General features: G+C 35.6%; 1 protein-coding gene across 5 annotated transcripts in view; it reads right to left on the reverse strand.

Annotated features, from left to right (window-relative positions):
• Positions 1 to 5,956: 5,956 nt before the first annotated feature.
• Positions 5,957 to 13,593, reverse strand: part of twz (BTB/POZ domain-containing protein twz) — an 83,901-nt gene continuing 76,264 nt past the window's right edge. For all 5 annotated transcript variants that reach the window (XM_017614971.1, XM_017614973.1, XM_017614972.1 and 2 more), the window contains 3 exons: positions 11,340 to 11,447; positions 10,788 to 11,263; positions 5,957 to 7,392 (listed from right to left, as the gene is read on the reverse strand). In XM_017614971.1, coding sequence (XP_017470460.1) covers positions 6,950 to 7,392; positions 10,788 to 11,263; positions 11,340 to 11,447 — 1,027 coding nt within the window. In that variant the 3' untranslated portion in view covers positions 5,957 to 6,949. The remainder of the gene's footprint in view (positions 7,393 to 10,787; positions 11,264 to 11,339; positions 11,448 to 13,593) is intronic.

Below are 13,593 nucleotides of genomic sequence, written 5' to 3' on the forward strand. Positions count from 1 at the left end.
TACACATTATTTTTTAACCTTTTAAGCGTTTATGACTAATATATTCGTTATGATTAATTGACTCCTGTACATATACCTTCATGTATATACCTATACTAGTGATGGGACTATCCGTATAAGTGAATATCTGTATATTTGAATATCTGGATATTGGTTCCGATATTCTTCTGTGCGGATAATATCCAGATATACGGTTAATGTCCTTAAATTCTCTTATACGCATATTCGTTCATTTTCATATCTGGATATCCTTAACAGTATTCGATTATTGAATCTATAGAGTTGCTAAATAAACAATAGAAACTTCGTGAATAAATGAAAATTGTTATTTGAAAATAAAAACCCCCATTTAGAACTCCCGCCCTAATTTATACTTATTTTATTTTTTTTTTTATTTTGTGATCACACCTAATACGAAATGTGAAGGCAAGGTTTCAAAATGGGTGTACATAAATATGTTTGTATGTATTATTAAAAGTGCCTGTAAGAGTTTGAATTGAATATATTAACAGCCGTACAAAAATACATCCTAAGTTGAGTTATTTCAAACAAATCCGCTTGTAGGTAATTTCCATGCAATGGTTTTATTTTATACACACCCGTGCTACAATGATGCCGCAGCTGGCTTTTACATTATTATGAGATTGTGTCATTTCATACATACATACATATGGGCATTTGCATGTGCATTAGGGTGGTCTAAAAATTCATGTAAAAAAGTAAAGTCGGAATTTGAATGCTCTCACTCACTCTAGGATTGTTCTATACCGAAAAAATTATATCCCTGTTTTTCATATTTTGAAATCAAAGAAATATTAAGAAGTCGTTCAAAGCGCTCAAAGTCTTCCATGTATTTTATATTGGAAAAAAATTCATTTTCGTAGGTATGGTATAGAATTCCGGAAAATCAATACTTTTCAAACAGAAAACTTTGTTTCTCTTCAGGAGGCTACCATTTTTTGAGTTAAGAGGTGTGCTATAAAAAATAGTTAACAACAGAAAATGGTTGAATAAACAACTGGGTATTATTATTGGTATTCCAATGATGAGAAACAAAGTTTTCCGATCGAAAAATATTGATTTTGAAAAATTCTATACCATTTCTGTGAAAACTTGTTTTTTTCCCCATTTAAAGTTCATGGAAAACTTTAAGCGCTTTGAGCGATCTCTACATATTTTTTTGGTAAAAAAAACCAAGTATAGAACAATCCTAGGGCGTGAGAGCATTCAAATTGCGCCTTTGTTTTTTTTTCTGACAACCCTAATGTACAGATATGTATATGCATGCATAGGATTCCTACTGCGCTGCGGTCTCGTGCTTGGCTTCAGTTGAACCAAGGAAAAGCACAAAACCTCTGAGGGCGGTTTAAAATTGAAATAAGGTTATGTTTGCCAAAAAAGCACAGACAAAGCCATATGTTTTGTTGATATGCGCATGCAATAGTTTTTAAAGGCAAATTCAAACTTATACTTGAATAGAAAAAGAATTACTATTTTCTCTTACTTTGAACTTTCCCTCAGGTAGGTATGAGCAAGAATGATAGAATAATATTCTTGGGTATGAGCATATAATACATACACACATATAAGGACAGACAGATGGCTGCGTTAATTCGAACCAATTCCTTAATTACACGGAGATATTTTTTTTTTTTACTATTTACTATTCCGCGATCAAGAAGACGGCCGCTGTGGTGTAGTGGTAAGCAGTGCGCGCTTACACTCCGCAACTTCTGGGTTCAAGCCCTGGTCAAAGCAACATCGCAAAAAAAAATATAGAAAAAAGGTTTTTTCTTAACAGCGGTCGTCCCTCGGCAGGCAATGGCAAACCTCCGAGTGTATTTCTGCCATGAAAAATAGCTTCTCATAAAAATACAATCGCCGTTCGGAGTCGGCGTAAAACTGTAGGTCCCTCCGCTTTGTGTGACAACTTCAAGGCGCACGCCACAAATCGGAGGAGAAGCTCGGCCAAACACTAACATATGTGTAAGCGCCAATCTATTATTATTATTATGATCAAGAAGACATTTATTCAAGTTTAAATAGAAAACTTCACTCCGTGTATCTCAGGAATTATTTAATTAGTTGATCCGGATTAAATCCTAGAGTTTACTCTCAAAATAAATGCGAATCAGGAGCAATTTTGGTGACAACACTGTTTAAAATAGCCACATGTTTTCTATTTCGAACAGTGTTGCCAGAAAAGAAACTGTAAATTTCCGGAAAAAATTTATTTCGACCAAAAAAGTTTAACCTTTAAAAAATTAATAAACGAAAAAGACGACTCATTTAAAATAAAACAACATAAACGTTTTAGAGTATACTTAACTAAGCGCAAAAAGTTTTTATATAAAGGAACATGTAAATAACATTTTGTTTTAATGATTTCCAATTTCATCTTTTTTTTTCAAAAATAAAATAACGGCTGGTTATTTTTGAGTGTGGTCGTCAATTTAAAGGTGGAAATAACGTTTTTCAATATTTTTATTTTTTTATTCTATTTAAAATTTATTTTTTATTTTATTTTAAATATTTTATTTTAATTTTATTTCACTTTATTTCACTTTTATTTCAAGTTTATTTAGTATTTTAGATTTTAATCTGAAGTAAAAACTACATACATACACATAAATAATAAATACTATATATAATAAATTATAATTAAAGAAACTAAAAAAAAATATAAAAAAATTTTGTCAGGTTACAATTCTGATCAGATTAACTGCTCCGTTAATCCGCATCAACGTTGCCGTCTGTCTTTGCTATAAGCTTGTCTAGCCCCTGGCGGTTATAAGAGAGTTTGCTCAGCTATTTGCCAGATTGTTTGCCCGTAATCGGACTGGCCTCTTTTTGCGGTATGGTAAATACAATCTGCTGTGTGAGCTTACATATTTACATACATAGATATGTACGGTGGCGATAATGTCAATAGGGAAAAAACATTTTAACAAGTTTTCACTACTTTTCTTTTCTACATACTCAGAATATTTTTAAGAAATCTAACTAAAAAGCTCAAAATTTATATGAAAATTAGGCGAATTTTGCTAATTTTTTTACAAAGTTTGATCATTTGACTTACATGGGTTTTACTTGATTTTGTTGTTCTTTTGAGATTTTTTTTGTTGTTTTTCACAATAGTTTTTCACTAAAAACTGCCTCAAGCTCAATAAATTTGTGGGTTACATGGTTTTTGTTTCATAACGAGCAACACTTTCATAAAAAAATTATAAAAATTAAATAACCGAAAGGAACGAGCCTAAGAATGCTGAAATGTCTCTTCCCTATTTATATTTCCGCCACTGCACATATTGATTCTCCCACAAATTCCTTTATTGACTGTTCCAAAACTACTTAAGCTAGCTTTAGGAGATTTTGGCATATAACATATGGGCGATTTCCCTAGTGAGAATGGCTCAGCGCAGGCTGCACTGGAGTCTGTATGTGCCAAATCTCTAGTTCGCTCTTCTGATACATACATACATACATAAGACGCCCCAACTAGTGGCTTACTGAGAAAATTTGTTGCCACTTTAGCTCTTGCATTGTTACTTCCTTGTGTGCTCCTGCAATTCCAGCAATTGCGTGTGTAACCTTATATGTATATGCGTATATGTAAATACCCTGCAGGGAAAGCTACTAGCTGTGAACTAGAAAGCTACCAGTTTGCGTTTCAGTCCAACTACTTCACGTTCTATCCTTTTTCAATATTATTTTTAACATGGCGATGTCCTACGAGATGCCAGTTTTCAGGTTATGCATCAGTTTCTACTAGTAAAATAGTAATAGCATCATGTCAGTTGATGAGATAGTCTGCCAATTCATCTCCCGTGAAAAGCATAAGTATGCCATTTTGCTCGCGGCACCCCAACAGGCGCAATGGCTGACAGAGCAGGGTACTGGCGTGGTATTCCCGAGGTCCCAGGTTCAAGTCCCTTTAGTCTTATACATGTATGTATATACATTTTCCTAATTAAATTTAAAATTTACATTAAAAGCCTAAATAAAAAAAGCAATAAATAAGTATAAGTCGAGCGAAACTGAACTTTATATACCCGGCGCAGGTATCAATATCGCTATTTCAACTTTCTCTAAATTACCTTTGCATGATAAGCTGGGGGGTTTTCGATATTATGTTGGTTTAGAGTTAATGTAATAATTGAACCAAGCTTGGTAGAAATCGATAAAGTGATTACCGAGGTACACCTTTGTAGTCACAAAATGGGCGGTGCCACGTCCAATTCCTAAAAGTGTATACCAGTATTTTTTATTGTTAAGCGATTGTTGTAACTAATAACTTAGAATAAATTAGCGTCCTTAGTTATTGAAATATCGGAGTTTTCACATTTCTGAAATTTACCGTTATACATGAAACGGGTGTAATTTCAGTCCGATTTGAATAATTTTCAACAAATTGCTCTTCCGTACGAAGGTTATTAAGTACACTGAGTTTCGTAGAAATTGATAAAACGGTTACCGAGTTACACATTTGTGGTTATAAGGCGGCGGCGCCACGCCCATTGTCCAAATATTTGTTAAAATCTCATTTTATGTTAGGTGGTAATTGCAATAATCGATTTTAAGTGAATTAGCTTTAGTAGTTACTGATTTATCGCAGTTTTCTTGTTTCGTGTAAATTACCGTTATATGGGAGGTGGGCGTGGTTACTGCCTGAGTTCAAAGATTTTCAACAGATTTCTTAGCCCTAAAGAAGACTCGTACCGAGTTTGGTAAGGATTGGTGAAGGGGCTACTGAGATACAGCCTTTCATCATAAGTGGGCGTGGTCACGCCAATTTTCCAAAACTTCCATAAAAGTATTATTTTGTACCAAAATTCTTTTACACATACTAATTTTCAACAATTTGTAGCCAATATTTGGATATAGTCCGATTTCGCCCATTTTCAATACCAACCTACCTTGGATAAAGGGCATGCCAAATTTCGTTAAGATATCTAAATTTTTGCTCCAGTTATCGTATACACGGAAAGATGAGTTTTTTATAAAAATATTGTCCAAGCTTTAACAAAGACCATGTAAATAAAAGTTTCAATCTTTATACAAAATTTAAGAAAATTTAACAAATTTGTATAAAAATTTCAAAGTTTTTAATAGCCAAAGTGTTAAAAAAAAAAATTATTAAAAATCCACGCGAGTTTGGAGCCGGTGAAACTTTCACTTCATTGGGCCAAATTTATATTTGCCTTAAAACTGCATACCCGAAAATCTTCTAAAAATTCAGATTAAAAAGTTTTAAATTTTGATGAAAATTCGTATAGTTTTTCTAAACATTGCATAAAGTTTGAAACTTTTATTTGTATGGTTTTTCTTAAAACTTGGACAATGTTTCTATAGATGTTTGAGTCACTGTTTATATGTACACATAAATATATTAAGCGAAGGCATTTGTTGTGAAAGTCAGATCTGCGCCGTTCTTTCAAAATTTCAAAAATGAGATGTCAAATTAAAATTAAAAAGTGCGGTGCAGAGGATTTGAGATTTAAGTGAAAAATCGACAGCCTGCCAAAGCTCTCATCGCCCGAAAATGGCTAAACGGATTAAAGTTAAATACAATTTTGTCGTTTTAAGGTTGTAGATCTTAAAGTCGCACAATAAAAGTGAAATGTTAATGTTTACTTAATCTTTTCACACATACTTACACGCTCTTAATGACTNCAAAATTTCAAAAATGAGATGTCAAATTAAAATTAAAAAGTGCGGTGCAGGGGATTTGAAATTTCAGTGAAAAATTGACAGCCAGCCAAAGCTCTCATCGCCCGAAAATGGCTAAACGGATTAAAGTGAAATACAATTTTGTCGTTTTAAGGCCCTTGTAGATCTTAAAGTCCCACAATAAAAGTGAAATGTTAATGTTTATTAAATCTTTTCACACATACTTACACGCTCTCAATGATTGGGAGCATCGTCCGTCCTTAATTTAAATAAATCACACAAAGTATTTCCATTTAATGTAATTAATTATAATTAATTTATTGAGTACCACTTTTTCATACATCTTATGCGTTGCATGCGTGTATCCATGGGTTTTATTTATTGTTGTTTTTTTTTTCAAAATACATTTAATTTGCTTTCTGGTTTTCTTCGGTTTTGTTTTGTTTCGTTGGTTTTTTTTTTCTATTGATTTCTGCAAAAGTTACATTCATAAAACGTTGAATTGAAATGCAATACAAACACACATACTTAATAAATACGTATGTACGAATGTATGCACGCATTTATGTGTATTGGCTACTGCTAAATACTATTATCTTTCTAATCAGTATACCAAATTGGGATCAAAAATATTTTTCTTAAAACAAATTAACACAAAGCCAAGCAGAGTGGTAAACAATTTTCTTATAATTTAGATTTTTATCTCCTGGCTAACAATTGTACAGTAAGTCAATTCGTAAAGCAAATCAGTACATGCAATTAACATATGTATGTGTTTAAATTAAATTTATTTAAACTAAAAGTATTTAGTAAAAAAAAAAAACAAAACATTTCTTTAATGCGTCGTATTTTAGTTTTCAATTAACTCTAAGAGCTTAAAACACTAATCAATTAATTTAGTTACATTGAGTATAACTATGCTTGTATGTATGTATGTATGTATATTGTTTTGTATAGACTACGAGCTCATTAAAATTGCATGTCACGGCATGACGCAGGTTCTCATCAACCAGGTTGCACGCATACATATGCACCACACTCAAATTACTGCACCGCACCAGTTCTGTGTGTGCCCTCCCCTCATTGCATTTAAAAACTCCTCAATTTAATTTTTTTTTTTTCATTTTGCTCTTTTTCTCAAATTCTCGCCTCCTTATTTATTAATTTCATTTAGTATTATTTCAGTACTCAATATCTATTTAGTTTTTCTTTTCGCTGAAAGTCTTTTAAAAATTTAAATAATTACTTTAACGTAAATAAATTGCCATCCATAGGACTATCACATTGGAATCCGACGCACCAGTAGATACTCGGAGAACTGTTGCCCCTCGACGCCGCCACCAGTGCTCGCTTCGATGGTGAAGCCGGCATTCAGCAGGCGTGTCAGCACCTGCACCGAATTCAGCTTGCAGTAGCCATTTAATGGAAAGCGTATAATTTGCCGCCAATCACCCTGATTCCATGACACTCCACTGCGGCTGGTCTGTGTGGCCTGATTGGCCTCGGGAAAGACTTCGTCGAGTAGTGAACGTTCGGCAGAGAGCATAATGCGTTCACCCAAATCGGGTGATATATGCAATGCGACTACTTCGTAGTTATATTCCGGCGAAGAATTCGTACGCGGACTACTTTTAATACGCGCTGGTGGTGTTGGTGGTGCCACCAGATAATTACCGTTACGCACACGATCCTTGCGCATGCTCTCTAGCTGTTTGATCATGGCTATGGAGGAAGGAAAGAAAAGTTGGAAAGTGAAAGTGATTAGTTAGTTTGTGATAATTGTAGAAAAATAATAACAAAATGCAAAAATTTTAAATTGAACTTAATGACGTTTGGCACTAATTGATCGCAAAAGTATGCTTTAGTGGGTAAATCAAGATGTGAAGAACATTTCTTCTGAAATATCAATGATCTACCTTGAGTGTCTAGTGATCAATGAACACAAGAAAAAACTTTTCCCGATATGAAAGGCAGGAGGAAGGCTCGCCGTAAGACTATTAAATGGCGCAAACGATAACGCGTTTTATTAAGAGTCTAAGTCAGTGACGGATCCAGCGGGGGGGTTTGGGTGTTAAACTACGTGTCAGTGAGTGGCGGACGCACGGGGTGTGTTTTAATATGGCGCATATGTATGTATAATATGGCGTCTATGTATTAAAACACCCCCCGTGGGTCCGCCACTGACTGCCACGTAGTTTAACCCCTAAAACCCCCCCGCTCGACCCGCCCCTGGTCTACGTATTAGGTATTAAGTCAAGAGCTAAGTCCTTTCATTCAGTAAAAAGGACGCAAGAATGGCAATAGTGAAACAAAAAGCATCCTAACTCCCCCCGGGTTATGTATTAGTGGCGGTGCCCCTTTTCCGCGAGCGAAGCTATTTCAGGCTTTCATACTTTTGGTATAGATACTTGCAGAGTAAAAGCTCTCTCTATCCAACGTTGCTATAGAGCAGTGATTTCCAAAGTGGTCCAGGTGGAGCCCAGGGGTCAACAGGAAATTCGATGGGGGTCTAGTTTTTCGTGTGGGGGTTCTCAAAAATGTATCGGGTTTCGACAGTATGTTGGCTTGACTTTACCTATCAAGGTACACTACTCAAAAAAAGAGAAAGGGAACAAAAAAATCCATATTTCTACATTTTTCAGTGATGTTTCATTTTGCGGGTTTAGGTAAAAAATAGTCGTATTGAGACTTTAAAAAAGCTTTTGAAGCTGTAAGATTCTAATTTTCATATTTCTTGGCTAAAAATTATTAGGATAGCGCGAAAAAAATATTTTGCAAATTTTTGTATTTTTTTTTTTTTTGACTACGGACTTATTAACACTTAATTTCCTTCTTTTGAAACCTACCTTAATTTTTTTGAGAAGTACAGTTTAAGACAGAGTTCGCCAAAGTTTTCACTGAGAAATAAGATTTCTATCTTCCTCCTCACTACAACTTAATTCAAGAGCAATCAATTTTCACCTCCTAGCTGACACAAAAAGAGTATTCTTTGGGACAAGGGTCGTTCTTGTCAGATACAATTTTGAAGTACTAAAGGACTTCGTTCACCAGGATACAGCATTGCGAGCAAACAATTTTTTTCCAACAGGCGGGCTCGTTAGATAATTGAAAGCAAGAGGTCTCCCATGACAAACAGATCGCACTTTTTACTAATTCCTTTTCATGCCCATGTAGTTCATTATTTCGCTGAAACAAAGAAGAGAAGGCTTTCGAGAGAACTACTCTAAGCATGTTCGCGTGAGTTACATTCTGTTACTCTAACATAATGTTATTACCAGACTCATGTTAGAAAAATCACCCACTGTTAACTCTCCCCAAAATCCCAATTAGATGTAAGCTAACATTGTAATTTTAGTCTTAAGATTCCATTCAAATAAAGTGCAAGCTTTTGCTACGAACTGCATTGTTTAATTACCTAACTCGTGCGCGACGAGTGCCAAAGTAGGGGGAATGACGAACTTTAATAGTTTCATAAATACATGGATATAGCTAAAGGCATACAAATACGACAGTGCTGACTTGAACATCACGGTCGTACAGTTGATGATTTTCCGGTGGAAATATTCTTTAGCTTATCTCCAGTGAGCGAACAATGAAAGCTAGGATGACCACGAGCACAATGAAAGTACCGAGTGCGGAAAGACGCAAATTTTTTGATATTGATCTAAACAGACAAACATTTCAAGAATTAAGTAGCTAAGAAGAAAATTTGTGTATACAAACTACACTTTACCAAAGAGGTAAAATTTTTCAAGGCTCAGTAGATATTAATTTTATAGACTTTTACGTTGGTGGCATGAAGTTTTTACCTAAGAAGACCCTTAGTAAAATTTCCCGAAAAATAGTTTTCTAGAATATATTAATTCTCTAACGACCTTCCAAGTTTACTTTTTGCGGGGTTTCTTGAAGTAAGGGTCAAAACGACCCTTTCAGGCAGGAGCTAATGGGTTAAAATGTTCTACGAAAATATTTACCGTGAAATTTTACTACTTTTAATTTCACTCAGACATTTATTTAAACCATTTTTTTCACTTTCTCGACTAGAAATTCGACCAGCCAAATCATTTACATGAGTCGACAAGAGTCGCAAATAAATTTTTTCTTCTAATATGGGCCGCAGAAAAATTATTTTTAAAGCGTGAATAGAAATGATTCGAAAAAGATTAATGAAATGCTTTCCGAACAACAAAATATAACAAATTTTCAAAATGACGGTTCGCCGTCGACTGGCAAAAGTTGAACGCAAGTCTACTTTGGCTCAGTCGATTTTTGTCGGCTGCGACCGGTTGAATTGCCATTTACACGGATCGATTTTGGTTGAACGACAAAAAACTACCAAAAAATCGACTCGCGTAAAGTCAGCTTAAGAGCTAAAAATTGCTCGGTCTAGCTTTTTAAATTTTGAAGGAGAACTTATAAAATTCAATTTTTTTTGTTTGCTGACGGCTTTTACGATTTTTTTCATATAAATAGCAAAATTTAGGAAACCTGGTGTTGAATTTTTCTATATATATTTTTTTTTGAAATCGGTCGTGCGTATATTCTTCCATAAAAAATTGATGTTTAAATGGAAAAAAGTCCAAAACGCTGTCAACAAAAAAAAAAATGATTAAAAATCAGTGCGATTTTTTAGGTGCTTAAAACTTGCACTCCTTTTACCAGAATTTTATAAGCTTGTTAACTGCATACCCAAAAAATTTCTAAGAATTCTGGTTAAAAAGCTCGAAATTTAGATAAAAATTTGTGGAATTTTTCTAAGTTCTGTACAAAGTTTGCAATTGTGATTTATATAGTCTTTGTTAAAGCATAAATCATATTTTATAAAAAAATATCAGAAAAATTTTAGCTTGAAAAACATTGTAAATATTCGACACGAAACACCATTCATCCATATTTGACCGCTACTGTATACATACATACATACATATCGAGTCCTAACCGCAAAAAAAATTTAAGCGAAATTTTTTTCCAAATTTTATTTTTGCTCCAAAAATGCATCTAGATGATCTAGCAATATTTCTCGATCAAAAGTAAAATTTTGAAAAAAAAAAATAATCCACACGGCTTTTTGGCAGTAAAGTCTCTATATATTCATAAAAATCAGAATAAATACTTACGCTCCACTTCAAAGTAGCGCGCCTCTTCAAGTAACAGCTCGAGATCCGGGAAATCCTCTGCAATTAAAAGTCTTGAGTTTCTCATGAAGTTCAATACGTGTCGAAACATGCCGCCATCGCGATCAATAAAATAATGTTGCTTCAACGAGTCCAACACAATCGGTATGGTGCCATTGAAGAGTTTCGCCAACTTTGAGTCTGGATATTTGGTGAGCGTTTCCAATGAGCTGGTGTAAATCGTGCCACCCACATCGATATGTACGGGTGCAGTATAACGCGAAGCAGCCGCCACACATGGAATTCCAGTAATGGGCTTATGATTTGCATGCAAATAGGAACTAGCACCAGCGGCGGAGGTGCTGCCCGGTGCGCTGGAAGCGCCACCACCAACGATCGGTGGTACCGATGAACTAGCTGGCGGTGTGGGAGTGGGCGACGAAGAATTAGAGATCGTGGGCGAGACAGTGGGTGAAGCGCTGAAAGCGTAGAAAGTGATGCGATTGAGAATTTTAACAAATAAATAAAAATTAACAAAGAAATGCACTTACTAACCTTATTTTAATATCGCCTCTGCCAAAGATGCGTCCCGTCGATGATAGATCGCGCGGTTCGAGCGATTTTGTATCTCTTTCGCGTTCGCGGTCCATATCGCATTTTTTTCTGTAAAGAAAGAGAGAGAAAAAATTATAAACTCACTTAGTTTTAAAATCAATACGGTTTTAGTCAAATAATGAATAGTTTGACCGCAATGATCCCCCTAAACCTTTAATTTCTTTTATTATTTTCATTATTTTATTATTTTTATCGAAGACGTGCGCATGCAAATCAACTACCATAGGCCGTTGGCAAGTTTGGCAAAAACTTTTGCCTGAAAACTTGAAAAACGGATTGCCGCATGCGAGTTGGCAATTTCGATTTCTTTGAAACCGCGCTGCAGTCGCACCACTGCTTCGATGTATACTTCAATTCGCATACGATTCCGCCGTCTATGCATTGCCAGACTTTATGCTCGGAGTGTTTGCGCGTAGGCGCTGCGTCATGATGCTAAACAAAACTTCGTAGCGGTTGCGACAGAAGCAGTGTGCAATAACATAGAATGACTTATATATATATATATATATATATAAACGACTATGTATATACACATGTTTTTAGCTGCGTCAGAGTTCCATTTTTTTGGCCCTCTGGCAACATATTGCTGCTGCTCACGAGGTCTTCGTGCATTGCTTTGGGCGCCAAAGGTTTTGGTGTGGGTCGCCATGTGCACTTTTGATTTATTTTACTATGTAAGGGCATTGACGTCTTATTTTACATTTTGCGTTTACCAGTATTAGAATGCCTCACTTTCCATTCAGAAAAAATATTTGTTCAAAAGTTACAATTATTTTGTAAAATGCAACCCTGCATCGCGTGGAACATTTTTCAAGAATTTTCAAAAACTTTTACGTATTTGATTCAATTTCGCTGTGCAAGACTTTTGAGAATGTGAATAACTCACTAACTTTTTACGCGGTCGCCGAACGGCTTCGGTTCAGTAGGCCACCAAAAGCGTTCCAGATCCCAGTGGTTCGCGTACTAAAAAGGAAGTGCCGACCAACAGTCAAGGCGAAACGCGATCAAAGAGCTGCTTCTAGGCTGACTGCTTAAAAAATTTAGCAGCGTCTCGGTTTCCGATAATCTGGAGAAGGTGGTTGAAAGATCCAGGGGCATATCTGGGAAATCCGTGGGCTGCCTCAGGAGAGGAGTGTCGACAAAAAACCAGCACCTACTTCTTGGGGTTCCATGGACCACCAAAAGGCAGGTTTCGGCAGATTACGCACCAAAGAGGCCCAAAACCTCAAACGCAATTAGTCCTCCTGTAATGGACAGGGGGCTACCGTAAGTAGACCTTACGGCCGGAGATTGGAGGTCTGTGCTGCTGTGTATATGCCAGGTGTATAAGGATAATCTCCAGAACAATCTTGGACCCTCGCGACGCAGACCTCTTTCTACTACTTTTTTTCCTCGCCGACGACAAGTCGGGTGCGACTATGTAAGGAAGCCATTTCCTCTCTTGTGTAGCTGTGACCCGACGCCGATTTAATGGCAATGCATAGGGATAAAATCCCTTGGAAGCCGCGAGCCAGAGCGTGAGTCCTAGGGGAACGCTTGAGTTCTCAGGGGATCGTTATAAATAAAAGTCCGCAATAACTGTTATCTAAGACAAATAAATAAAAATCAAAAATAATTGTTATTTTTTTTTAATTTTGCATCAAAAATGCAAATAAAAATTTATTTTCGAATTTGAGTCTCGGTGAAAAAAATCGATGGGTATTTATCACTTAGTTGCAGAACATTTCCGTCATAGTGAATTTTTCCATGACAGTTTTCATCAATGACTGTTATGATCGGTCCCTGATTTTAACTCAAATTTGCCCACTCTCACAATATAAAGGCTACTCGTAGATGCGCTCAAAACTATAAATTGCAGAATAATTTTTTTTTCTTGTTTGCCCTAAAGTTTTCGTCTTATATGAAACTATAAACACTTACTTTGAATATCAGTATTTTCACATTACCCATAAGTGAATTTTGTCCCATCCAGCCAAATCAAAACACAACAAAAAATGTTTACAACACAAATAAACTATAGAGCAACCCACAAAATTTAGTTACGCAAATCAGGCGAAAAACTTTACCAAAATCAAAAGAAAACTGTAGCAAGTGCCCTAAGGTGAAGGCATGAGTTTGTATGTGTATGTGGGAAAGTTGGCGGTTGAAGAAACATACATACATACATACATACGTATATATCTACTCACATTAA

This window comes from Rhagoletis zephyria, unplaced genomic scaffold, assembly GCF_001687245.7.
Source record: "Rhagoletis zephyria isolate East Lansing unplaced genomic scaffold, Rhagoletis_zephyria_1.1 Rzeph_scaffold_00937, whole genome shotgun sequence".
NCBI classification, from domain to species: Eukaryota; Metazoa; Arthropoda; class Insecta; order Diptera; family Tephritidae; genus Rhagoletis; species Rhagoletis zephyria.